General features: G+C 43.8%; 1 protein-coding gene across 1 annotated transcript in view; it reads right to left on the bottom strand.

Moving 5' to 3' along the window:
* LOC137660295 (mitotic spindle assembly checkpoint protein MAD1-like) overlaps positions 1-27,446 on the bottom strand; it is an 87,381-nt gene that overhangs the window by 40,642 nt on the left and 19,293 nt on the right. Inside the window, exons 5-10 of the mRNA XM_068395083.1 lie at positions 25,179-25,319; positions 24,905-25,035; positions 23,569-23,692; positions 14,864-15,009; positions 11,959-12,103; positions 11,451-11,642 (exon numbers count right to left, since the gene is read on the bottom strand). Of these exons, the coding sequence (XP_068251184.1) occupies positions 11,451-11,642; positions 11,959-12,103; positions 14,864-15,009; positions 23,569-23,692; positions 24,905-25,035; positions 25,179-25,319 (879 nt within the window). The remainder of the gene's footprint in view (positions 1-11,450; positions 11,643-11,958; positions 12,104-14,863; positions 15,010-23,568; positions 23,693-24,904; positions 25,036-25,178; positions 25,320-27,446) is intronic.

Genomic DNA, 27,446 nt, shown 5'->3' with positions numbered 1-27,446 from the left:
ATAAGTAATACAAATAACCTCCATTATCATAAGGTTTGAAAATGGAGGTAAGGTATGCTGAACAGCAGAGTCAGAACGAGCTGGAACAACAATAGTTGTGGTTTCCTCTTCAAGACTCTGTTGAGGGAACACCTGAGGCTCAGTCTGCAAAGGCTGAATAAAAGACAAGCAGAAGGAAGGCGCATGGGTGGAGGAGGCTGACTCCTAGCATGAGTGGTTGAACCCAAGGGTTGCGCTTGCTGAGCGGTTGGCGGAAGCGGAGTAGCAAGTTCCAGTTCCTGTGGTGTGAGCGGAGCGCGATGAGGTAGAGGCTGCGCAGAACAAGGTAAATGTCTCGCAAGCTGAGGCTCCTGAGGCGCAAGGCTAAGGTGTTGTGGTGCTTGCCTTGTGGAGGGTTGAGCTCGCTGCAGCGAGAGCTGAGGAGACTGACTCATGGACGGGAGAGGTTGTTGTACCTCAACCGAGTGTTGCATCACTGGTGGAGCAGCAAGTGGAGGCGGAGGAAGAGAGGTATAATCCTCCTGATCCCATTGTAAAGGTTGCCTTAAGGAAGGCGGAGGCTGAACACCACTGGGAACAGCAAACTCAGAACGTGGCTCAACATCGTACGCCTGGCAGGTGGTACTGCGATCAGGCGGAGCGAGCGCAGGCGGAGGGAGTGTAGGCGGAGGCGGAGGCGCAACACTCTCAGCCCGACACTCACGCATCAAGTCCGAAAGCTGTGCTTGCATGGACTGTAGTAGAGTCCACTTGGGGTCGGCAGACACTAAGGTCTGCTGAGGTAAAGCCTTAACAGCAGAGATCTGTTGCGGCAGAACCTTACTCCTCTTAGGCGGAGTGCATTCAACTGATGACTGAGGAGAGTCAGAGCTAACCCAATGACTGCATCCGGGTTGTTGAACTCTAACTTCGTACGTCTGGCATAGGTCTGGAATTTACGTTTAAGAGGTCTTGAGACCTGAGACCAGCGTTTTCTCCCCTATATTTCTTCTGCAGACGAGCAAAATAAGGGCTCAATCGTCTGCGGGTGGGAGTGACGGTCTCGGTAAGACACGCCCACAACCACCGAGGATACTTCTGTGCGCCGATCAAGGCCTGCTGAACCCTTTTGTCCTTCGACATTGCTTCTCCCCTGGGCTTGGGAGCTTGCAAGAGGTCCCGGACTGGGAGGACGACTGGCGCGCACAGAAGTACCCTCACGCACAACACTGACACACTTTGCGCTAATCACTTATCACTTTGATTTTCTGTTTGCACTTATTTCACTGAACTCGAAACTTTAAGTGGTTTGTACCTGAAACACGCAATTCTATCCTTTCTCAAAAGTTAGTAATTGCGAAAACAGAATTACAATGTAACAGAAAAATCTAATGAAAGATAAATAATTCAGTGGCTGGAAAGAGACTAAACACTAGATCACTCTAGAAACGTTTACCTTCTTCCCCTAAAGAGACTAGGGAGAAGAGCAAAAACGATAACAACGTTACTCGCTTGAATGAAACGTTTATCCTCCTCTTTCTCCCTCCGTCTCTATCTCTCTCTCTCTCTCTCTCTCTTGACTTAGAACCTGAGAGAAGAGCCCAATCATATATATCGTTAAAACATATTATTGTTAAAGGAAAAAACTGAAATATTTCCCAAAATGAAAAGTTCCTTTATTAGGATTAAAACCATTAAGTTAAGAAAGAATGAACAAAACGCTAGACACGGTTACTCTTACTGCAACGTGAAACCGTGAAAATTCTTTCTCTATCGTAACGATAGAGCGCAAGTTGAACGTTCTGAACGTCAACAACTGCAGAGACAAAACAAAACGTTAGTTCAACTTTGAAAACAGTACTAGACTATCAAAGAAATTCTTTCAAAGACATTAAAATAGCATAATATGTTAACAGGTAAAACCGAAATGACGGGCTCAATGTTAATTAACTTCGGTACCAAGAAAAGACCGCCTACTATTAGGAAGGTCGAATATAAACAAATATAAAAATTAATTTTAATAAGTTTATAAAAAAAGGAAGTTAATCGAAGAGGCCTATAAGAGGCGGAGAGATATAAAATAAATCTATAACTTTTGTTAAGCAAAATTAAGAAAGAGAGTCTATACTCTCTTAGACACCAACACTTCCGTCTAAGGGAAGGGTCGGCCATTTAAAGGTGAAAGAGAGTTCATACTCTCTTCGTCACCATAATTAATCAAATTAATTCCAAAAGCTAACTAAGCTAATATAGAAGTTTCCAGTAAAGCGACAGCCGAAATCAAAGAGGAATACTTCACCAAAGTCGTGAAAATACTCCAAGAACATAGCGTATCCCAGAACGTCTTGCCGGAAGCACGACAGAGGAATAATTGAGGAGGTGTCAACAAGAAGTACTTGAGTACCTGGCCACAGGTGGCGCTGGTAAGTACACCCCCTTCTAGTATTGTGATAGCTGGCGTATCCCTCCATAGAATTCTGTCGGGCAACGGAGTTGACAGCTGCATGATTATCGGGTAAGTTTAATATTGAAAATAAATATTTCCTAAATAAACTATAAAAACTTTAAACAAAACAAGAGGAAGAGAAATGAGATAGAATAATGTGTCTGAGAGTACCCTCAAGCAAGAGAACTCTAACCCAAGACAGTGAAAGACCATGGTATAAAGGCTATGGCACTACCAAAGACTAGAGAACAATGGTTTGATTTTGAAGTGTCCTTCTCTTAGAAGAGCTGCTTCCCAAAGCTAAAATCTCTTCTACCCTTACCAAGAAGAAAGTAGCCACTGAACAACTATAGTGCAGTAGCTAACTCCTTGAGCAATGATGAAATGTTTGGTAATCTCAGTGTTGTCATTTGTAAGAGGACAAAGGAGAATGTGTAAAGAATAGGCCAGACTATTCGGTGTATATGTGTAGGCAAAGGGAAAATGAACCATAACCATAGAGAAGGATCCAATGTAGTACTATCTGGCCAGTCAAAGGAACTTTTAACTCTCTCGCGGTAGTATCTCAAAATAATAATAATTGGCCTAATTTTCCACTTATCTGTAATACTTCCTATTTGCTGTTGGCTTGTGTTGCATATAAAAATTTGGTTGTTAGAGAAAAACAATAATTTTGTTACTGGATTACTTGACATAAATTATCAGAAATAGGTCTTGTTTAGAAGTGCAGGATGCTGAGCCAGAAAAATGATACTACTTTTTAGTGTCAATAAGTGAGGCAGACAAAAGGGTATACTTTACTGTACTTTATTTACCCTTATATTATCTAAATTTATCTTCTGTATCAATCTTATACTGGTACTGTATATGTTATGATTTGATTGTGTTGCTTTCCCCACTGATCATCCAAGTCATGAGCATGAAATTAACTGAATCATTTCCCATTGATTATATTCATGCTTTATAATTATGGCCTATTACCCTCAACTCTCTTTATACATGTGTTTGGCATTTGTGAATTTCATACAACAGGAGAGGAAGGCCAAGGTTTGGATGGATGGATGGATTGAAGAAAGCTCTGGGTGATAGGAGGATAGATGTGAGAGGCAAGAGAGCGTGCTAGAAATAGGAATGAAGAGCGAGCGATTGTGACGCAGTTCCAGTAGGCCCTGCTGTTTCCTACGGTGCCTTAGATGACCGCAGAGGTAGCAGCAGTAGGGAATTCAGCGTTATGAAGCTTCATCTGTGGTGGATAACGGGGGAGGGTGGGCTGTGGCACCCTAGCAGTACCAGCCGAACTCGGTTGAGTCCCTTGTCAAGCTGGGAGGAACGTAGAGAGGAGAGGTCCCCTTTTTTTGTTTCATTTGTTTGATGTCGGGTACCCCCAAAAATTGGGGGAAGTGCCTTGGTATATGTATATAGGAAAGTCTGAAATCTAATACAAAATTTTGTAGCCGAGAAAAATCGCCACACAACGCGATTCAAACTGTGACACAGCAGAGAGCAACTTTTATTGTGCAGCCTTTGCTAAATATATACTATAAATGTCATATCTTTTTACTCTGTATTCAATGTAATAGCTCATGAAAAATATAGAGTCTTTTCACATATCATAGACTCAACTGTTCATAATGATATTTATAACCTTGATTTGTTTAGCTGATTTTTAAAACTCTGTTAATGAAGTCTGGTATCAGCTAAAGCATTATGACCTGCATGTGAAAATTTTCTAAAATGACAAATTCGTAGATAACTTGTATTTTTCCTAACTATACAAACCTTAGCTATTCAATAGGGGTATTACTTTCAGTGTAGCTAAAATGACGAGCCATTAAAATTTAAACGAGGGTTTACTACCCACACAGCTAGTTAGCGGAGGTGGGGGAGGGTAGCTTGCTACCCCCCCTCCTCTCACACACAGCTGTGCTTGAGCTCACTTTGCTTGGAGGTAGGACTTCAAGGGGATAGGGCTGGCCCGCAAGTTTGATTAAATAGCTAAGGTTTGTATAGTTAGGAAAATACAAATTATCTACGAATTTGTCATTTGTTCCGTAACTGATATACAGACCACGCTATTTAATAGGGGTGACTCTCTCTCTCTCAGGATTTGGCAAAAACAAAAATAAATCCTCCACATTCTTCCCCCCTTACTTTGCCAAACCCTGAGAGAGAGAGAGAGAGAGAGAGAGAGAGAGAGAGAGAGAGAGAGAGAGAGAGAGAGAGGTAGTTAGTGTATCAATTGTTTGTGGTGAGAAAGACTGTTGGTATAAATGAGATTGTTTGTTTATGTTTTAGTTAGGTTACGACAGTGGTGAATGTCTTGGGTGAATGCTTATTTTGATTTGACTGCTGTAAGCGTCAGTTGTGTGAACGCTGGATTTATATATTTTTCGACCAGCGTGGAAGTGTTTAATTATTTTGACAGTAAGTACAGTTTTGTTTATCTTTGCTTGTCGTGATTGTGAATGATAGGAACAATTTTTTATTTATCTTTGATTATAGTGCGATAGTTAAGTTAGTTAGGAGTGTTCGTAAGTGTTTTCTTTTTTTTTTGGCAGGCCGTGATTCCTCCTTTGGAGAGTTATTTTTTGAATGCCGATCTTTAGTTGACGACCTGGCCTGTAAGAGATTGTATTAAGACTGCTCTTTGGATTGACTATTGTTGATGACCTGGCCCGTTTACTTTCGATTGATGATGATGATGATGATGATGATGATGATGATGATGATGATGATGATTATAAGTACCACCCTAATCACCGAGACAGTTGTGGCAAATTGCCACCCAATGGATTGTTGATCATAAAGCTGTGGTAGTGGGCTGCAAAAGACAGTTGGCAGTGTGTGGACGACTGTTAGTGTCCATAAAATATATATATATGTACATACATATTTTGGTGTTGGTGGTGTGAGGTTAATGTTAAGTTTTGATAGTTTTTTTTGGTTTATTTGAATGGTGTTTATTGTATATTTAGTGTTAAGTTTTTGGATGCAGTTGATTCTAGTTTAAGAGTTAGTTTTTGAGAATATATTTTTAAGGTTATGTCTTGTTTAAATTTTCCTTCTGTCCAAGAGTCCAGTTGATAAAGTAAGGGGAAAGTTTGTGCAGAGGAGACATTTGTCAGTTAGTGTGATCAAGGGTGTGGGGGTTGTTTTGCAACATCCCGGAGCTATGAGGTTCATCGAAAGATTGACCGAAGTTCTGGTCTTGTTGAGCACCCTCCTCATCAGACAGAACGAGGGAAAGGCGTAAACGTCGATGTTGTCCCACCGTTGTTGGAAGGCATCTTGCCAGAGAGCCTTGGCATCTGGGACTGGTGAGCAGTACAGCGGAAGATTGAAGTTCGGAGCTGTTGCGAACAGATCTACATTCGGAGAACCCCCCAAAGTCAGGACTTTGTTGGCTACTAGATGATCCAAAGACCACTCGGTACTCACTATCTGAGACGCTCTGCTCGGATTGTCGGCGAGCACATTCCTCTTGCCTGGAATGCAACGTGCCGATAGCGGAATCGAGTGGACTTCGGCCCATCTCAGTATCTCTACTGCAAGATGGGATAGCTGCTTCTAAAAGGTACCTCCTTGTTTGTTGATGTAAGCCACTACTGTGGTGTTGTCGCTCATCACCACCACAGAGTGACTCGCCAGGTATTGTCGGAACTGTTGAAGGGCCAGAAAGACGGCCTTCATCTCTAGAAGATTTATATGGAGGAACTTTTCTGATTCTGACCACAGGCCTGAGGTCGTGTGGTGCAGTACGTGGGCCCCCCACCCTTTCTTTGAGGCGTCCGAAAACAGCATCAAATCCGGGGGAAGGACAAGAAGATCCACTCCTCTTCGTAGGTTCTCGTCTGTCACCCACCACTAGAGGTCCGTCCGTTCTGCAGGTCCCATAGGGATCATGATGTCCGGGGAATCGTAACCTTGATTCCACCGGGACTTCAGCCGCCACTGGAGGGATCTCATCCTGAGGCGACCGTTGGGAACTAGACGAGCCAAAGATGAAAGGTGACCGAGGAGACGTAACCACAATTGGGCTGGAAGTTCTTCTCGTCTGAGAAAAGGGCTTGCGACCTTCCTCAGTCTTGCTATCCTGTCGTCTGATGGGAAGGCTTTGTGGAGATTGGTGTCTATAACCATGCCTAGATATACCAGTCTTTGAGTGGGAAGCAGAGAGGACTTCAAGATTTACCATGATCCCCAGATCCTGGCAAAGTCCCAGAAGTTTGTTTGTCCCGGTGTTGAAGAAGGGATGACACCGAGTCTGCTAGGATCAGCCAGTCGTCCAGATAACGGAGGAGACGGATGCCGATCCTGTGTGCCCACGAAGATATTAGGGTGAACACTCTGGTGAAAACCTGCGGTGTTATGGAGAGACTGAAACACAGCACCTTGAACTGGTACTCCTTGTTGTCTAGGATGAATCTTAAGTACTTCCTTGAAGACAGATGGACTGGGATCTGGAAGTACGCGTCTTTCAGATACAGTGTACACATGAAGTCTTGCGGTCTCACTGCTAGCCTGACCGTGTCTGCGGTCTCCACGCTGAACAGAGTTTGTTTGACAAACTTGTTCAGAGCCGAGAGGTCGATGACTGGTCTCCAGCCTCCAGACGCCTTCTTTACAAGAAAGAGTCGACTGAAGAAGCCTGGAGACCCGTCAAGGATCTCTTGGAGAGCGCCCTTCTTCAACAGGGTCTGGACTTCTGCCCGATGGGCTTGCCTCCTTGCTGATCCCATGGCAAGGTAGCTCAATGACACTGGATTCGTCATCAGGGGAGGTAGAGATGTTGTGAACGGGACGTGATATCCCTGACTGATTACGGAAATCGTCCAGGAATCGGCCCCGAGTTGCTGCCACCTGTCTGCACAACTTTGTAGGCATCCCCCCCACTGGTGGACATGCAGGGGGACTGCCAATCCTAGCGTTTGCAGCCTCGGCTGCTCCCTCTAGGATTCTTACCTCCTCTGGAGGACTTTTTGCCTTTCCTGTCCTTGACAGGAAAGGGCTTAGACACCACTGTCTTCGCTGCTGCCGTCGGTTTTGTGGTCTTGGTCGATCGGGACTGCTGGGGTGCTGGAGGCTTATAGGGCTTGGATGTCAAAGCCCTATGCAGGAGGGAGTCTTGGTGGGACTTCCTCCACCTCTCAGCGGCCTGTTCCACATCCTTAGGTTCAAAAAAGTTCGTTCCTTTTAAGGAAGAATGCCTAAGCCTATTTATCTCGGTGCTAGGGAACTTCTGATGGAACCTCTCAGCCACTGCATCCCGACGTTTCAGGATGGTGTTTGCCCACAAGTTCGAGACTTGGTGGGCCAGAAACTCGATCGTGCGAGTGCCTGAGAGGAGGAACGTCTCCATAGCTTTCCTGGTACGTTCTTTAGAGAAGTCCTCAGAGCGTATCAGGATACCTAAGGTTCCTAACCAGATATCCAGCCACGAAGAAGTGGCTTGCACAGCACACTTCGCAACCTTCTCCTGGTTAAGAATCTCGGTTGCCGAGAACGAGGCCTGCCGGTTGGAGAGTCTCTCAAGAGGGACTTCCCTGGTAAGCTCTTCCAATGAATGGTGGAGAGGAAGAGCTAAACAAGGCTCCTCCAAGATCTCGAAGTACCCCTTTTGCTGTACGCGAGGAGGTGGGAGAAGCTTGTTGCTGGCACTGGAACGGTTGGAGGAGGACAACTCAGAGAGCTGAACAGCAATCTTGTCCCTGGTACTCTTAACCCCCTAAGACAAGGGCAGAGCCGCACTGGCCTTAGAAGGTTTTTGAGTGCCAAATACGCGGTCCAAGACCGTGTCTTTGCCCTCTCGAGGGGGGATCTCTAGGTTGGCAAACCCATTGAGAGCCCTCATAAGAGTCAGAACCTGCCAAAATGCATGCTCTGACTCTTGTAGTTCTCCTCCGGATGTTGGACTTGAAGCAAAGTCGCCTGTCCCCAAAGGCTCTTCTTGGGGAGATTCGTGGACGTTCTCCGAGTGGCTAGCTGGCTCCATCCTAAGTCTTGTTGAGGATTTTGGTACTGTCTTCGAGTCCTTCGACTCCTTCCTGGGAAGGATGTAGGACTCTTAACATAGACGGTGGCAATTTCTTTCCAGCCCCTACCCGGGAAGACTTTTCAACGCAAGGTGGGGTTTCCCTCATTGGTGCAATGGGGGAATGTCTCACCTCACGTGACTCCCCTGAGGACGGGAAGTCCTCATCCGACAGGGAAGAAGAAAAAGTCTGGGGGGGGGGTGAAGGAACCTGCCTCGAAGGGTTGCGAGGAGTCAACTTAGCTCTCGGAAAAGTCACCGCGCCCGAAACTCCTCTTTTTCTCTTCAGAGGGGTAGAAACAGCCAAGGATTTGTGACCTAACTCAGAGAGAACAGGCTTGAAGGCCTGTGTAACTGCTCTGATTAGCGCACCGAACCATGGTTGTTGACTGACAGCCGCGCTGTCAGACACTCCCTCTGGAGGGACAGGGATCGACGGATCCCTGGCAGGAGTTTCCATAGGGAGGTTCGCCTGAAAAGAAGAAAAAGGGATCCTGGACCTTTCTGGATGCTTCCCTTACGTCGCAGTGCGCGCTGTTCTGCGCTTGCGGGGAGGGGAATGCGGCGATGGCAACATTGCCGTGCAGTGTCCAGCAGCCTCGCGCGCGGGAGGGTGTTGATGCTCGCGCGATGGCGAATACCAGGGGTCGCGCGATGGCGAATACCAGGGGTCGCGCGATGGCGAATACCAGGGGTCGCGCGATGGCGAATACGTCGGGTCGCCCTCATACCAGGGGTCGCGCGATGGCGAATACCAGGGGTCGCGCGATGGAGAATACCAGGGGTCGCGCGATGGAGAATACCAGGGGTCGCGCGATGGAGAATACCAGGGGTCGCGCGATGGAGAATACCAGGGGTCGCGCGATGGAGAGTGATGGCGCGTAGGAGTGCGCATGGGAGACTGTGGGCACACAGGAGAGCGAGCAGGATCAGGTCGTTGTACACGCGGGCGTGCAGGCGAGAGTTCGCGCGCCCCAGTAGATGCCGTAGGGCGCGCAGTTGGAGCCTGTGCGCGTGGGCGCGCGTTAGTCTGGTGGCGCGCAACTGTAGGAGAGAATGGGCGCGGGTGTGCAGGGCGAGCGCGCGTATCCTCGTGGGCGTGAGAGGGTAACTGCGCGTGACTGTGCGATGGCGAGAGCTGGCGTGCTGGAGACAGCAGTTGGCGCGTTGGCGAGCGCTGGCGCGTAGGAGAAGTCTCTGACTTCCCGACAGCGCCCAGATCCGAAGATCGTGGGCGCGCAGGAGATATAGCTGTGCGTGGGCGCTGGGGCGCGGGAGAGCTTTGACACGCAGGAGAGCGCTGGCGCGTTGGCGAGCGCTGACGCGTAGGAGAGCGCTGGCGCGCAGGAGGTTACTGGCGCGCAGGAGGTTGATGGCGCGCAGGTGAGAGCTGGCTCGCTACCTCAGGCAAAGCCTGGCGCGCAGGAGAACATTGGCGCGCATGTCCATCATGGCCCATAAGGGACGTATGCGCGCGATGGCCCATAAGCCCTTGATGCCCCGTAACAGGGTTCGATGCCTGACGAGCATGCAAGTCAGGTTTCGTAGGCGCGTAGCGCGCATCAGCTCTCAGGAACGGCGACGGCAGGTCAGCAGGTCTGTCGGGTGAAAGGTCGACGTGTCCTTTGAAAGGACGACCTTCCACCGAAGGGGATCACGAACGATCCGCTGAGAGGTCCAGGACCATAGCAGGAACAGTCGGTGAACGCTGACGAGGCTCCTCTGCGGCGGACTGCAACGAAGATAATGAACCAAAGAGGTCCCTCCTCACCGCAGGTGAAGGAAGGCCTCTCTGGCGAAGAGGAAGGCGAGCCTTGCGACAGATGCGCCCTCTGGGGCCCATAGGATCAGCAAGCTGACCTTCTGCAGTCCTCCGAAGAGGAGTCTCTGTAAGTGAACTCCCCCGAGGGGCAGAAACACTAGCAGGTTAAGCAGGAACGGGAGAAACTAAGCCTTCAGCTACTGCGGGATGTGAAGAGGCAAAGGTATTAGGAGATACCGCATTGGATACCTCTGACTCCACAACGTCGACAATTGACAGAGGATCAACCTCTGCCAAAGTCGGCGATTGCTTGACAGCGGCACACAATCGGATGTAGTCAAGTAATGCTTCCTTGGAGGGCAAACCCTCGAGCCCCAAGGAAGACCAAAGGTGAAATAGATTGGTTAATGACACATCCTCCCCCAGGGGGAGAGGTGGAGCTGCTTCGCTAGGGGAGGCAACGCCATCTCTCGAACCCCGAGCTTGAAAAACAGAACCATGGTCTACGCTACCACTCGACGGTCTCTCGAAAGAAACCGATCGAGTGGGAGCTTCAGAGGAGGTTTGGGCAACGGAAGAAGAGTCCTTGGGTTTTTCTCCTTTCAAAGAAACCTTCGAAGGAGAAAGATCCCGCCTGGACTTCTTCTTACGTCGCCGAGAAAACCTCTCCCACTGGGAGGTAGACCACTCCCTACACTCACCACACTTGTTATTACTTTCACACCGTTGACCTCTACAGTAAGGGCAAAGGGTGTGAGGGTCTGTCTCGACCGCCGACATGGATGTTCCGCAGGGGCGGTCGGGTAATCCAGGACAGGTGCGCATAATCGCAGAGGCCAACTTCACACACAAACCTGTCAAAGAAAAAGCAAAATAGCATTAATGGCTGCCAATGAGCGGCGAGGATGAGAGAGGACACGTCCGTCTACCATCCGAGCTGAGAGCAACGTGAGCTCAAGCATAGGTGTGTGTGTGAGGGGGGGGGTAGCAAGCTACCCTCCCCTACCCCCTGCTAACTAGCGGTGTGGGTAGTAAACCCTCGTTAAAATTTTAATGGCTTGTCATTTCAGCTACGCCGAAAGTAATACCCCTATTAAATAGCGTGGTTTGTATGTAAGTTACGGAACAACTAAGAAATACTTCCTATCGACAGACTAACAGTGTTACTTGTATGCATTACATAACAGATATTCAAAGGGAAAAAATATGATGCACTTTATAATTTGTCATACCTTGGGAGTTTCAGATCCCTCAACAACTGACTTGTAAGTTTCTTCTAATTCTTCTTCCATGAGTTTAAGCTCCTCTCTGTATGACTGCAACTGACTCTCCAGTTTTTCAATTCTCTCTTGGCTTACTGTAGAATAGTTGATTGTAAGTTCGGCTTCATATGTGGTGATAATATGCTTCAAGCTGTCTCTCTCCTGCATGAAATTATGTATTCAGTAGAAAACAGATAGAAAATTCAATGTTCAAATAAAAGCACTTAAAAATACAACACAATAATGCAAAGCTAACAATATTTACATGACATACAACATCCTAATTTCAAAATGTGAACAATTAAAGAAATTAACATTCATCGGTGAAAAGAAACATATATGAACAATGAATAACAATATATGGTATGTGCAATTCCAAAAGCAGAACATGGGGACTGAATATACCCAACCAAATCACACCAATTTCCTTATAATATTCACATTATTTATCAAACAAAATCTATCATTACTACTGTACCTGTGTTAAAAGAAGAACTTTTCTTTGAAGTCTCTTGATTATCTGGACATTTTGATGGATGACATTTTGTTGCTTATCTAACTTTGATCTAAGATTCCTGTTTTCTTGTTCTGCTTGCTCTCGACTATGTTCCATACACCTTTGACTTAAGAGATAGAGAAAAAGAATTAATATACAAGTTGCTCAATATGGTACATGGTACAGTTATTATTCATTAAGTTGGACTCCAGCAAGTAAAAAAACCTAAAGTCTATAGATTTCACTGGAAAATAATCTTCTAATACATAAATCCTGAAATGTCAGAGCAATCCTCCAGAACTTCAGACTCTATTGCTTCATAAGCTGCACTTAAGTGTGAGAGCAGTTACTCTTGACAATAATGTAGGGAGGACACGTCCCCTTTTTTGTTTCATTTGTTTGATGTCGGCTACCCCCCAGAATTGGGGGAGGTGCCTTGGTATATGCATATATGGATTATTAAATGCTAAGCTACAACCCTAGTTGGAAAAGTAGGATGCTATAAGCCCCGGGGTTCCAACAGGGAAAATAGCCCAGTGAGGAAAGGAAACGAGGAAAAATTAAATATTTTAAGAATAGTAACATTAAAATAAATATTTCCTATATAAACAATAAAAACTTCAACAAACCAAGAGGATGAGAAACTAGAAAGAACAGTGTGCCCGAATGTACCCTCAAGCAAGAGAACTCTAACCCAAGACAGTGGAAGACCATGGTACAGAGGCTATAGCACTACCCATACATACTCATTTATGCAATATCGAATAACATGCAACCCCTCAAATTTTGTCTCCAATATACTTTATCCCACAAATGTGAAGTTCCATTTTCACTAGATTGCAGGAAGCTTGGCATAGAAAAGTCGGAAATTTTCTCTCACTACCTTACTTTCACCATCCCTCCCCACTACCTATAAGAACCAGGTACAGTACAGTACAGCTATCTGCCTAAAAGAGAAAACTTTTGAAATGGGTCTAGCTAGAAATAAAATAAAATAAAAATTTATTCAATACCCCTGATAATAAAAGTAATAACAAATAGACATACAGTATATTATCCAGTAGTCATTATTTGTTAGTTTTAGCAATTAATGCATTTTAACCACACACATTTTATAAGTCTGTAATAATATCAATATCTTAATAATGTTGTAACCATACACATTTTATAAGTCTGTAATAATATCAATATCTTAATAGTGTTAATTGTTCATTTTTTTTTTCTACAGTAAATGAAAAATATATATATTTTTTTCCAATTGATTTCAGGTGAATTTTAATAACCTCCCATTAGTGATATTCTCTTTGTAATTTTCATTAGAATGGTTATTGGGAGTATGCATATCTACTTGTTTAGATAATTCTTTTTTTTTTTAATAAAATTGGTTACTTTTATACTCAACCCATGTTCATGTTGCTTCTCTTTCAAAGCTTGGATTTCACATTTACCCCTAATCTTTAAAAAAATTCCCATTTTCTTTCCTTCCAACCTGTTCATGACTAGTAAAATAATGCAACATCTAGCATTAAGTAGCAAGAAGAGAATCTGTGGTGTGCCAGTCTCTTTTGTCTTTTCAGTTGAAACTATTTTGTATCCTCTTGACATCACCAGTCAGTGGGAGGAAGGTGGGCACGTACATGAACATCAGGTTTGTATTGAAATAACAAATTTTATACTAAAATTTGTTTATTCTTATGAACCTCCTGATATTCCTATTACTGACACCCACACTCTAATGATCATGGGATGCCAGTGAAAGAAAGCAATAGGAAAAATAGTTTTATCCAAACACCAAATATACCCAAGACTAGACTCGCTGATACAGATAATTTCATACACTTGGCAACATAAATTTATAGTGACCATGTTTCTAAATGTTTTCAAAGTAACACACATTTGAGCAAGTATCAACCGATTGGTTCCTAATAGACTTGACCAAAATACATATATGGCAAAAGTTCTTATCAATACTGATGACATAATAGCCATTACAGGGCCTTACAGCCACAGAAATCACCAGATCTGGTGCATGGAAGTCAGTAGATACTTGATACATATACATAAAAGGGCAAGGGAGAACAGGGTGGCACTGAGACTTTACATGAGAACACTTTAGCAAATGCCTCCTCTTTGTCATGGAAGCAGGAGTATTCCAGTCCTAAAGATAGAATATGAGAATACTACTAGGGCTCCAGACAGTAGGCATGTCCTGGAGAGGGGAAGAATATGTGCCCCATTAGTTCTGGAAAGTTGACTCCCGCCATGGAAAAGGATATGAACGGACATGTAACTGTTTTTCATTACTTATTGTTGAAGGAATGCTCAGTTTATCACACTATAATTTTCACCTTCAAAAACTGGTAAATAATTGACTACCTATCAAGTTTGAAGGGTATTGTTCATATTTTGATGGAATACTAGGAAATTCTTTTCTATCGTCAGCATCATCTTTGCTTTTCTATCCAATAGAAAAGGAGGTAAAGTAGAATGCTAAAAATTCAGTACAGTTAGGGGTCAAAAGTACATTGCAAAGAACCTTGAGTAATGCCTACAGTGCACCACATAAAATGCAATGTCAGTACTAAACCCCTCAGGAGAATATGTCTTTGAACTAGTGTTTTGCACATTTGGGGTTAAACTTGTGTCAATCATACTGTGCCTGGGCTTACTATTTCACCCTTGTATTGTATTGTTAACATTTATCTATATAATACCACACCACAACTATTATTATTTCATAAAACAATAAAATTTATGAGTATTAATGCTCTTAATACTATATGCTTAAAACAGATAAGTTAACAATCCTATGGATACACATACAATCAAAAGCCTTGTCACATATAAAGTGCAACCAAAAGAAATTCTGAATGATTAACAAGCATACCTGGCAGAAAGCTGTTCTATCCCGGTGGTTAGCTGTATGTCCTCTCTCTTCAACTTTGAAATATGGCTCTTCAATTCTTGTAACGTCGGTTTCTGGGTCAAATTCAATTCTTCCATGATGATGTCTTCAAGTGTCTTCAGTTTATTCTGATGAATTGATAAGATTACAATGATAGAAATCTGTATGCTATTCTAAAATATAAGATTAAAGGCCAAACCATTATTGCAGTGACTAAACACGCACAAATCTAAATACAGTACAGTAAAAGGAGTTTTAGCAAAGGAAAAATTAATCTTTTTAAAAGCAATTTGCATATTTCTTAACTATATAAATTCAAGTCCTTTAATAAGAGAATGTTTTTAGCCTGGCAAGAACTCGGCTGTTAAAATCTATAACAATGTGTCGGTAGTTACTAGTGGGTAGCAAGGAAGACCAGTCCTCCCCCCCCCCCCCTTCCCAGCAAATATGCCAAGTAACCACCTTGTCCTTCACCTAGGGCTTGTGGAGTGATTGAAAATGGAATTGAATCTTAAAGGACTCAGAATTGTATATTTAGGAAAAATGTTATTTTGATAATAAAATAAATTTTTGAATATACTTACCCGGTGATTATAATAGCTGCAACTCTGTTGCTCGACAGAAAACTCTAAGGTAAAACTCGCCAGCGATCGCTACACAGGTTGCGGGTGTGCCCAACAGCGCCATCTGTCGTCCAGATACCCAGTACTCAATGTAAACAAAGACTCAATTTTCTCCTCGTTCCACTGCGTCTCTATTGGGGAGGAAGGGAGGGTCCTTTAATTTATAATCACCGGGTAAGTATATTCAAAAATTTATTTTATTATCAAAATAACATTTTTCAATATTTAACTTAGCCGGTGATTATAATAGCTGATTCACACCCAGGGGGGTGGGTAGAGACCAGCAATATATGTTTACATTATTATGAGCTAAGAGTTTTTATTTCATTTTAGAAGTTATCAAAATAACAAAAACAAAATAAATAGGTACCTGGTAAGGAAGTCGACTTGAACAATTACTCTGCCTTTTTAAGTACGTCTTCCTTACGGAGCCTCGCGATCCTCTTAGGATGCTGATCGACCCCTAGGATCTGAAGTATCAAGGGTTGCAACCCATACAACAGGACCTCCTCAAAACCCCTAATCTAGGCGCTTCTCAAGAAATGACTTTGACCACCCAACAAATCAACCAGGATGCGAAAGGCTTCTTAGCCTTCCGGACAACCCAAAAACAACAATAAAAACATTTCAAGAGAAAGATTAAAAAGGTTATGGAATTAGGGAATTGTAGTGGTTGAGCCCTCACCCACTACTGCACTCGCTGCTACGAATGGTCCCAGAGTGTAGCAGTCCTCGTAAAGAGACTGGACATCCTTAAGATAAAAAGACGCGAACACTGACTTGCTTCTCCAATAGGTTGCGTCCATTATACTTCGCAGAGATCTATTTTGTTTAAAGGCCACGGAAGTTGCGACACCTCTAACTTCGTGTGTCCTTACCTTCAGCAAAGCTTGGTCTTCCTCACTCAGATGGGAATGAGCTTCTCGTATTAACAGTCTGATAAAATAGGATAAAGCATTCTTTGACATAGGCAAAGATGGTTTCTTAACTGAACACCATAAAGCTTCAGACAGGCCTCGTAAAGGTTTAGTTCGTTTTAAATAGAACTTAAGAGCTCTCACAGGGCATAAGACTCTTTCTAGTTCATTTCCAACCATATTCGATAAGCTTGGAATATCGAACGATTTCGGCCAAGGTCGAGAAGGCACCTCGTTTTTGGCTAGAAAACCAAGTTGTAGAGAACATGTAGCCGTTTCAGATGAAAATCCGATGTTCTTGCTGAAGGCATGAATCTCACTGACTCTTTTAGCTGTGGCTAAGCATACCAGGAAAAGAGTTTTTAAGGTGAGATCTTTCAGGGAGGCTGATTGTAGCGGCTCGAACCTGTCTGACATGAGGAATCTTAGTACCACGTCTAAATTCCAACCAGGTGTAACCAAACGACGCTCCTTCGTGGTCTCAAAAGACTTAAGGAGGTCCTGTAGATCTTTATTGTTAGAAAGATCTAAGCCTCTGTGACGGAAGACTGATGCCAACATGCTTCTGTAACCCTTGATAGTGGGAGCTGAAAGAGATCGTTCTTTCCTCAGGTATAAGAGGAAGTCAGCTATTTGAGTTACAGAGGTACTGGTCGAGGATACAGATACTGACTTGCACCAGTTTCGGAAGACTTCCCACTTCGATTGGTAGACTCTAAGGGTGGATGTTCTCCTTGCTCTAGCAATCGCTCTGGCTGCCTCCTTCGAAAAGCCTCTAGCTCTCGAGAGTCTTTCGATAGTCTGAAGGCAGTCAGACGAAGAGCGTGGAGGCCTTGGTGTACCTTCTTTACGTGTGGCTGACGTAGAAGGTCCACCCTTAGAGGAAGAGTTCTGGGAACGTCTACTAGCCATCGAAGTACCTCGGTGAACCATTCTCTCGCGGGCCAGAGGGGAGCAACTAGCGTCAACCTTGTCCCTTCGTGAGGCGAACTTCTGCAGTACCTTGTTGACAATCTTGAACGGAGGGAATGCATATAGATCTAGATGTGACCAATCTAGGAGAAAGGCATCTATATGAACTGCTGCTGGGTCCGGGATTGGTGAGCAATATATTGGGAGCCTCTTGGTCATCGAGGTTGCGAAGAGATCTATGGTCGGCTGGCCCCAGGTGGCCCAAAGTCTCTTGCATACATCCTTGTGGAGGGTCCATTCTGTTGGAATTATTTGTCCCTTCCGACTGAGACAATCTGCCATGACATTCAAGTTGCCTTGGATGAACCTCGTTACTAGCGATATGTTTAGACCTTTTGACCAGGTGAGGAGGTCCCTTGCGATCTCGTACAACGTCAGTGAGTGGGTCCCTCCTTGCTTGGAGATGTACGCCAAAGCCGTGGTGTTGTCCGAGTTCACCTCCACCACTTTGCCTTGAAGGAGAGACCTGAAGCTTTTCAAGGCCAGATGTACTGCCAGTAGCTCCTTGCAGTTGATATGCATTGTCCTTTGACTCGAGTTCCATATTCCCGAGCATTCCCGACCGTCTAATGTCGCGCCCCAGCCTACGTCCGATGCGTCCGAGAAGAGAACGTGGTTGGGAGTCTGAACAGCCAGGGGCAGGCCCTCTCTGAGGCTGATACTGTCCTTCCACCATGTCAGGCAAGACTTCATCTTCTCGGAAATGGGGATCGAGACCGCTTCTAGCGTCTTGTCCTTTTTCCAGTGAAATGCTAGGTGATATTGAAGAGGACGGAGGTGTAGTCTTCCTAATGACACGAACTGTTCCAGGGATGATAGCGTCCCTATCAGACTCATCCACTTCCTGACTGAACATCGTTCCTTCTTCAGCATGTTCTGGATGCATAACTGGGCTTGGCTTGTTCTGGGGGCCGACGGAAAAGCCCGAAAAGCTAGACTGTGAATCTCCATCCCTAAATACACAATAGTTTGGGATGGGACCACTTGTGACTTTTCCATATTGACAAGGAGACCCAATTCCTTGGTCAGATCTAGAGTCCACTTTAGATCCTTCAGACAGCGACGACTGGAAGAAGCTCTGAGAAGCCAGTCGTCCAAATAGAGGGAGGCTCGGATGTCCGCTAAATGAAGGAATTTGGCTACATTCCTCATCAGCCTCGTAAACACAAGAGGAGCTGTGCTTAGGCCAAAGCACAGGGCTTGAAACTGGTAGACAACCTTTTCGAAAACGAATCTCAGAAAAGGTTGGGAGTCCGGGTGGATGGGGACGTGGAAGTAGGCGTCCCTTAGGTCTAACGAGACCATCCAGTCTTCCCTTCTGACCGCTGCTAGAACCGACTTTGTGGTCTCCATGGAGAACGTCTGTTTTGTGACAAAGACATTCAGCGCACTGACGTCTAGCACCGGCCTCCACCCTCCTGTCTTCTTTGACACCAAGAAGAGACGGTTGTAGAATCCCGGGGTTTGATGGTCCAGGACTTTGACTACCGCTCCCTTCTCTAGTAAGAGAGACACTTCCTGTTTCAATGCTCGTCTCTTGTCTTCCTCTCTGTACCTGGGAGAGAGATCAATGGGAGACGTTGCTAGAGGGGGTTTTCGTACAAAAGGGATCTTGTACCCCTCTCTGAGCAACTTCACAGATTGTGCATCTGCGCCTCTCTTTTCCCAGGTCTGCCAGAAGTTCTTGAGTCTGGCTCCCATTGCTGTCTGAAGAAGCTGGCAGTCAGACTCTGCCCTTAAAGGACTTGGTTCCTTTCTTCTTTCCACGTCTCCCTTCGGCACGAGCACCTCCTCTGCTGGAGGCTCTGCCACGAAAGGGCGGAATAAAACGGGACGCTGGAGTGTCCATCCTTGGTCTAGCTGACAGGGTAGGCAAAGGGGTGGCTTTGCGAGCAGAGGACGCAACAAGATCGTGAGTATCCTTCTGTATCAAAGAAGCGGCAATTTCCTTAATCAGGTCCTCTGGAAAAAGGCACTTAGAAAGAGGAGCAAACAGAAGTTCGGATCTCTGGCATGGTGTAACTCCAGCTGAAAGGAATGAACATAGGTTCTCACGCTTCTTAAGGACTCCGGACACAAAAGATGCAGCAAGCTCATTAGACCCATCCCGTACGGCCTTGTCCATGCAGGACATAATGAGCAAGGAAGTCTCCTTCTCCGTCGGAGAGATCTTTCTGCTTAGAGCTCCTAGACACCAGTCTAAGAAGTTAAAAACCTCGAAGGCTCTAAATATACCTTTCAAAAGGTGGTCCAGGTCCGAAGATGACCAACATATCTTTGAGCGTCTCATGGCTAGGCGGCGGGGAGAGTCTACAAGACTTGAGAAGTCGCCCTGGGCAGAGGCAGGAACTCCCAAGCCGAGAACTTCTCCCGTGGCATACCAGACGCTCGATCTAGAAGAGAGTCTAGCAGGGGGAAACGTAAAAGCTGTCTTCCCTAAACTCTTTTTGGACTGCAGCCATTCTCCTAACACCCGCAAAGCTCTCTTGGACGAGCGTGCGAGGACGAGTCTAGTAAAGGCAGGAGAGGTTGACGGCATGCCTAACACAAACTCTGACGGAGGAGAACGCGGAGCCACAGACACAAACTGGTCCGGAAACATCTCTTTGAACAGGGCCAAAACTTTCCTAAAGTCCAAAGAGGGTTGCGTAGACTTAGGCTCGTCCAGTTCTGAATGCGGTTCATCTACGTGTGCAGCACCATCATCATCAGAAAGTCCCTCATCCGATAACTGATGAGGGAACGGCAACGGAGTGGGTAACGGCTGGTTGGCTGGGTCCGGTCGCACGGGTGCATGCGTGACTGAGCCGGACGCAACGTCATGGAACTGCTGCCCAGTCTGTGAGCTGGCAACAACCATAGCAGCGCGGGGACGCACAGCGTCTACTCCAGACTGTCTAGACTGATGTGGGTGAGCAGTGGCAACCACACTGGGTTGCGGAGGTTGACGCACCGCGTCAAAACAAAACAACTCTGACGGTTGTTGAACCTCACGAACGTCAACGGATACCTCCGTGCGTCGCTGAACGTCAACATGCGGCTGGCAGATCACACTGGAACGCATGGGTGGCGGAACTCTCTCAACTGGAGTGCATGAGAAGGTTACCTCAGCGTCCCCAGGACGCACAACCGATCGTGTGGGTGGTTGTAGGCAAGGAGCTGCACTAGCTGGTGCGGCAGCAACCTTCTCCGCACGAAAGTCCTGCATTAGCGACGTGAGTTGAGACTGCATGTCTTGCAGTAAAGACCACTTAGGGTCTACAGGAGCAGGTGCGGCGACAGACGGTGTAACTGTCTGAAGCGGTACCGCTTTGCCTCTCTTAGGAGGTGAGCAGTCATCGGATGACTGCAGCGAGTCCGAACTGACCCAGTGGCTACAGCTGGGCCGTTGGACTTGTGCGGAAGGGACCGACTTGCGCTTAAGCGGTCGTGAGACCTTGGTCCATGGTTTCTTGCGAGAAACACCTTCCGCAGACGAGGTATAAATGGGCTCTCTCGTCTTTGTTAGGCAGGGGCGATCTTGGGTAGATACGCCCGATACCACGGAGGGAACGTCTGTTCGCTGATTAAAGCCTCTCGAACCCATTGGTCGTACGACATTGCTTCTCCCCTGGACTTGGGAGCTTGCAAGAGGTCCCGGACTAGGAGGACGACAGGCACGAACAGACGAACCCTCAAGCGCAACACTATCCACAACACTATCACTCACTTTAACACTTCCCACTGCACTTTTACACTTCAGCTCCTTCACATCCGCCATGAGCTGATTACGGTCACTAGCCAGGGACTCAACTCTCTCACCCAGAGCTTGGATGGCACGCATCATATCAGCCATCGAAGGTTCCTGAGTGCCAGAAGGGGGATTAGGAGCAACCACTACAGGGGAAGGAATAGGTTGTGGGGCATGAGGAGAGGAAATGTCAATAGAACGAGAGGAACTTCTCCTAACTCTATCTCTCTCTAGCCTACGTGTATACTTTTGGAATTCGATAAAATCGAATTCCGAAAGCCCAACGCACTCCTCACATCGATCTTCCAATTGACAGGTTTTATCCCGACAATTGGAACAAACAGTGTGAGGGTCGATAGAGGCCTTCGGAAGACGCCTTGAACAGTCCCTAGCATTGCACTTCCTAAATTTTGGGACTTGTGAAGGGTCAGCCATTTTGAATTGGTCAAAGGGAAATTCAAAAACTATCAAAAAGTCATCAACAAAGAATCCGTAATCAATAAGAGTTCAAGGATTTGTGAAGAGAAAGCCTGCACAGCGAAAGCTGAAAACTAGAATAATGTACTTCACCAATTAGTTGAGAAAACAAATCCAGTTTAGCAACAGCGAGTAAGTACGTCTTGTCGGTAGCACGACAGAGAGAAAATTGAGTCTTTGTTTACATTGAGTACTGGGTATCTGGACGACAGATGGCGCTGTTGGGCACACCCGCAACCTGTGTAGCGATCGCTGGCGAGTTTTACCTTAGAGTTTTCTGTCGAGCAACAGAGTTGCAGCTATTATAATCACCGGCTAAGTTAAATATTGAAAAATACAAATTACTGTACCTTCAAAATGTGTGATTTGTTTTTAAATGAATACAAAGCATTGTTCTTCAATATGACTCATCCTTATGAGGGATGAAGCCGGTTTAACCATACAGGCAGGTTTAAAATCAGGACTGTCAAGCCACTCAGACCTGATAGGTGGGGGAGTACTGATTCTTACCACATCCCAACACTTAAAAATAGATTCTCATGGACTAGGATAGGTTTCTGTCTGCAAACAGACAGTCAAGGAAGAACTACATCCTTAGAAGGATCTGATGTTACAATATATGGCCACTGGGTTCTACTTTCAATCCATCATTCCACTCGTAAGAAGAATGAGAGAGGTACTTCTATCTGACTTGTACAGAAAAGTTGCTCGGTATAGAAGCTCACCTGTATCAACATCCAATCCTGGAAATAACTGTGCATACTCCCCGGAGCCAAGCCAGGGGCACATGCACAGAAGCCTCAGTGAAAGGTGTACTCGATGAGGATAGAAAGGAGCTAAAAACCTGCATCATCTTTGAGGTTGCCCAGACTTAAGCTTTCTTCTTCCTCCTTGAAGAGTAATCATGCCACTGAACTGGAGGCCCTGATCTTCATTCGGCACAAAGGGAATGCCTCTGAATAATCATGTCCCTTAACAAGAGAATAGCTAGTGTATGACTATTGCCATTCTTGCCATAAACTAGCTGCCATAACTACTCTTTCCCCTGCAAGTATGGTAAGTTACAACCATAATCAAACAATCCACTCAATGCAAACAAAAAAGCTTTGGAAGCTTTTGGATATATTGAAACAGTACATCTGTACATATTAGAGTCAAAGACAAAAGGATATAATCTTTGACAGAAAGGAGGGCAGGGCTGCTCACACATGGCCCCCATTCATTATTAACTACCTTATTGATGATTTCAACAGCTTTTCCAGCTCTGCTGATGACATTCCTTATGCTAAAGGACAAAAGATTTGCATATGTAAATACAAATCAATTTGAGAAAAAAATCATACTGAACAATGATAGCAACCAAAAATGACCTAGGTAGGAACTGAGCAGGGGTAGTGTTAAGCAGGCAAACATTAAACAGGGTAGGAAGCAAATCTGAGGAAAACATAGGGTAACTTTCTTAAAACATTTTAATCAAGTCGACGAAGTTCCGCTTCCAATAAATATAAGCACTATGAATTTTGGGTAAGAATCAAAGAAATAATTCCCTTCTCTATGATTATTTCTTCAATTTTTCACTTGTGAGCATTTTGTTCCATGAAGAGTTAATTTTTATCCAGCAAATGGCTTTTTAATCTTATTCAATAGAAATGGATAAATATTTAAAAATTATAAAAAACTAAAATCTAATATGCATTGTAGAGTATTTGCATTTATCCTAATGCAGTATGAACCCTCAAAGAAAAACTGCTGTCTCATATGAATAAATGATTTAATTAGACCATAGAATCAGATTTCAAAACTTTTACAAGGCCTGTAAATAAATATAATTGCTTTTAAATAAAAGGTGATAATTAGAGCATACAAGTTAAAGGAGCTGAATAGCATAAAGCAAATCACAGGGGGTCTGACAGACTCTGAAAACTGTGGTAAACTTGTAAATGGCATCTTTTATTACAAACAACATACCTTAAAGAGGTCAGCCTTTGCTTGGAAGTGTGCTACATCCTCACAACGAGACTCTAAAAGCATAATCTGCTGCTTGGCATTGACTAATTTCTCTTCAAGAAGTGTTGTGTTTATAGCAGTGTCCCTGAAATAACAAAAAAAATACGATTTAGTCTACCTCATAAATTTTTTGTGGCGACTTTTCCTTTCAATTGGCCTAAATTTAGTTGATAATCAACAAGAATAAATACAAACTAGATTACAACTGACATGAATTTGCTTTTTCCAGTTTTACTTGAAATTTATCCACTGACAGGATTTGGATAATGTACATGAAGAAAACTGGTAGATTTTTTCACACAGCCAGTGGTTTACCTGACAGTTATAATAAATGTTATTTCATAGAAATTATTATATCATAATAGTTTGGTAAAAACAGCCTTTTCTCCAAAACTCATTAAAACCATACAAGACTAAATAAAAATAGACCAATAAACTAAATATAAAAAGACAGTAATATACAGCAGTTTATTAATTGAATATAGCAAGTCCTTAGGTTATAAATTTTTTTACTTACAACATTTCATTGGTAAAACAGTTTCCCCCAAAAAATTGCATTACTTTTAGTTAGTTTTATTTGGTCATTGACATTCAATATTCTTGTCCTCCATGTGTATTCTTTAACCTAATTAAGTTTCAATGTTATAAAGTGTATTTACATCCTAGATTATGACTTTACTACTGAATTAGAATAGGTGAGGGACTTATGCTTATGTATAGTACTGCATTTAGATGTGTTACGATTTACGAAAAACTGAGTTCACAACACGTTGTAGGAACAGATCTTAATTGTAACACAAGGACCTACTGTATCATACAGTATAGAAATATAAAAATGCTTTTGAGGCACACCCTTTGTGACCTCAAGCAGAAAGTGATAGGGATAATCACTGTAGTGGTGCAGGTCTATGTATATACAGTACTGTATAGTGTGAATATGTATATAATTAGCCATTATCATCTTTATAATCTAAGGATCTTTGAAATTTAAAGATTTTCAACTTTTAAATTTCTTAATTTTCTATAAATATAATTTCAAAACAATAAATTTTTGTAGAACCTCATATATATAAGAAACTGTAATCTCGTGTTAATCAGTAATTGCTTGATAAAGACATATTTTTGTCAAAATAGTGTTGTAGTCAAAGATAAATGAAGAAAAAGAACACTCATAGTTTCTTTAACCAAATGCTTACACCTGAGAATCTAAAGCAGCTGAGAAAATAGGAGGATTCATGTAGGAAACACATCTGACACCACTAAGGCAATCACCTTTAATGAAAATATAAATACTTACTTAAAAAATTTATTTTCTTCTTTCAACCTGGTATTTTCTTTTTCCAGGTCATACAATTTTGACACGGTTGACTGAAAAATCTCACTTTTTTTCTCCATATCTGAGAACTCGCTACGCTGCATTTCAAGATCCTAAGAAAAAAGCATCAGGAAAATAAATTACTACATAATACTGTATTGAAGAGGTCAACAGGTTTAGCATGACAAATAGGTACTTCTTAGACTTAAAACGGGCAAATTACGTAAAAAAAAATTAAGCTAGTAATTCCACTTGCCTTAATTTTGGCTTTAGCCTGTTCAAGTTGTAACTGAAGTGTCTCAAGTTGAAGCTGACTTGTAGATAGTTCTTTTATCTTACTTTCTGCTGTATTTAGTTGTTGTGTTAGTACATCTACGAGAGATCTGGTGCTTTCCATCTGAGAAAACATAAAATAACATATTTTAAAAGTACTTTGTATTTTACTTACTACAAACCTGAGTCCTTTAATAGGAGTATGCTTTCAGCTTGACTACTGGAACTTCGACTGTTAAAGTTTATAAAAAAATGTCGGCTGTTACTAGTGGGTGGTACACTGAGTAGCCACTTTGACCATAACCTAGGGATTGTGGGGATGATTGAGGCAGGAAGTGAAACTTAAAGGACTCAGGTTTGCATAACTAGCAAGAATACAAACCCTCATCACTTAATAGAAGACTAATCCTTGAGAGGGAAGAAGTCCCTATAATCGCACTGGGATTTAAAATCCCCAAGTAAATACACTCAGTTTGATAGAGGCGTGGGAGGGTTCAATCCTACTCCCAACACTTCAGAATAGATTCTCAAGGGCTGGGCTAAGTTTCTGTCTGCAAACAGATGGTCAGGGAAGAACTTATATCCTGATGTCACAATGCACAGTATAGTACAGTATAGCCAATTACGCATTATGTATCCTATATTCTATCCATCCTCCCCTTTTGAGGAGGATGGGGAAGATACTTTGATCTGTTTTGTAAGGCACAGATGATTTGTATGGAAACTCAACAGCATTAACGTTTGATCCAGCAAATAACGGAACAACAGCTGCACCCCAAGAGAGGCAAAGTTAAAGAAAACGGCAAGAAAATCCAACCCCAATCATAGGCTAACATCACGACCCTTATCTTAGACAAGATGCTTCTAGCCATGTAGGGAGCTAAGTAAGCTACACAACCTGCTGAACAGCTACAATTAAAACATGTCTAAATACTTGTGCGTATACTCCCATAGACAGTGGGATGTAAAGGTTATATAGCACTTCTAGACTTGGGCCTTTAGCACTTGTACCACTGACAGGTTCTACCTGAAAGCTAAGGTAGATCTGATATCTAGCTTCAATTGATTGCATCCAGGGTGATCCCTTGGGAAAGTGCATATCTGATTGTTCTGATTAACCCACAATGAAACAGCATGTCAGGATCTATTATTCCTTCTGTACTGAAGGGAGAGTCGTGGCATCTCCCCTTAAGAACAGGAAGGTAAGTCATTCTTACCATGATAGTAGCCTTTGTAAGAGGAGAGGAAGGACTGAAGTCCTGGCAGCTTAGATTCTAGGTCTTTGCCATGAACTCCTAAACCAAGAAGAGATCTTATATCTTCAGAATGGATAGTAACAGAAAAATATATGCAGTTTTCCTACTTGCTTTCACTGGGGCTAAACAAAGTTAGAGAGGGTCCAACTAAAAGACCTGAGGACTAGTGGATATGATCTAAGCAGCCTCAACTCCCGTGAGGTAGAGATTGTGACTACTCTGTATCGCCAAGAATCTATTTAATTCTCTTGAAGTCCAGGTCTGAATCCAAGTTGAACACTTTGATCTTAGTGGTATCTTTACCCAGAAGATTGGGGAGATACTCTGACAAACAGCTAATCTGGGTACCATTCAACTTACGGCTGCTAGGAAGCAATCTGCATCCCTTAATGAATCTTGATGTTTTTCACCAACTGTTGAGAAATTTGAGAAACAAGAAAAGCAGGGCAGAGAGACCTAAGTGTCTAGGATTCACAAAGATATTGGAAGGAGTCTTCAAACTTCGCTGACAGTCTGCAACTGGGAGACTCCCTTACGCTCATCTTCTTACAGCATTTCAGTCAGCTAATAATGTAGGGACAGCATTAAACCCTACACCCACCAGGAGTCTGTCGATTGACTGTGTTTACTCAAACAGTGTTCTTGCCTGAAAGAATCATGTGCAGCTGCATCCCATCTTCAACTCACAAGAGTATACCTGCTTGAGAAGGTTTGTGAACAGGGCCCTTTGTAAATTTGGCCCCGGATGAAAGTGATATTGGCTATTATTACTACCTAGTGCTTTATCAAACCCTTTGGTAAACTAGCAGAATATTAGCACTGCATACATTCCTGGTAGGTTGAGAAGAAGGCGTGATCTTTCTGTTGATCACATTCTCTAGACGGGAGGAAATGCAGGCGAGCCCTTCATCCCTTCTCTACATCTGTGGATGGTTGATTCTCAGAACAGAGGAGTACTCACAATGGAGTTCCTCAAGAAACTACCCTGTATTCTG

Source organism: Palaemon carinicauda, chromosome 20 (assembly GCF_036898095.1).
Source record: "Palaemon carinicauda isolate YSFRI2023 chromosome 20, ASM3689809v2, whole genome shotgun sequence".
NCBI lineage: Eukaryota > Metazoa > Arthropoda > Malacostraca > Decapoda > Palaemonidae > Palaemon > Palaemon carinicauda.
Note: the sequence above shows the minus strand (reverse complement) of the source record. Positions and strands in the feature narration are given on the sequence as shown.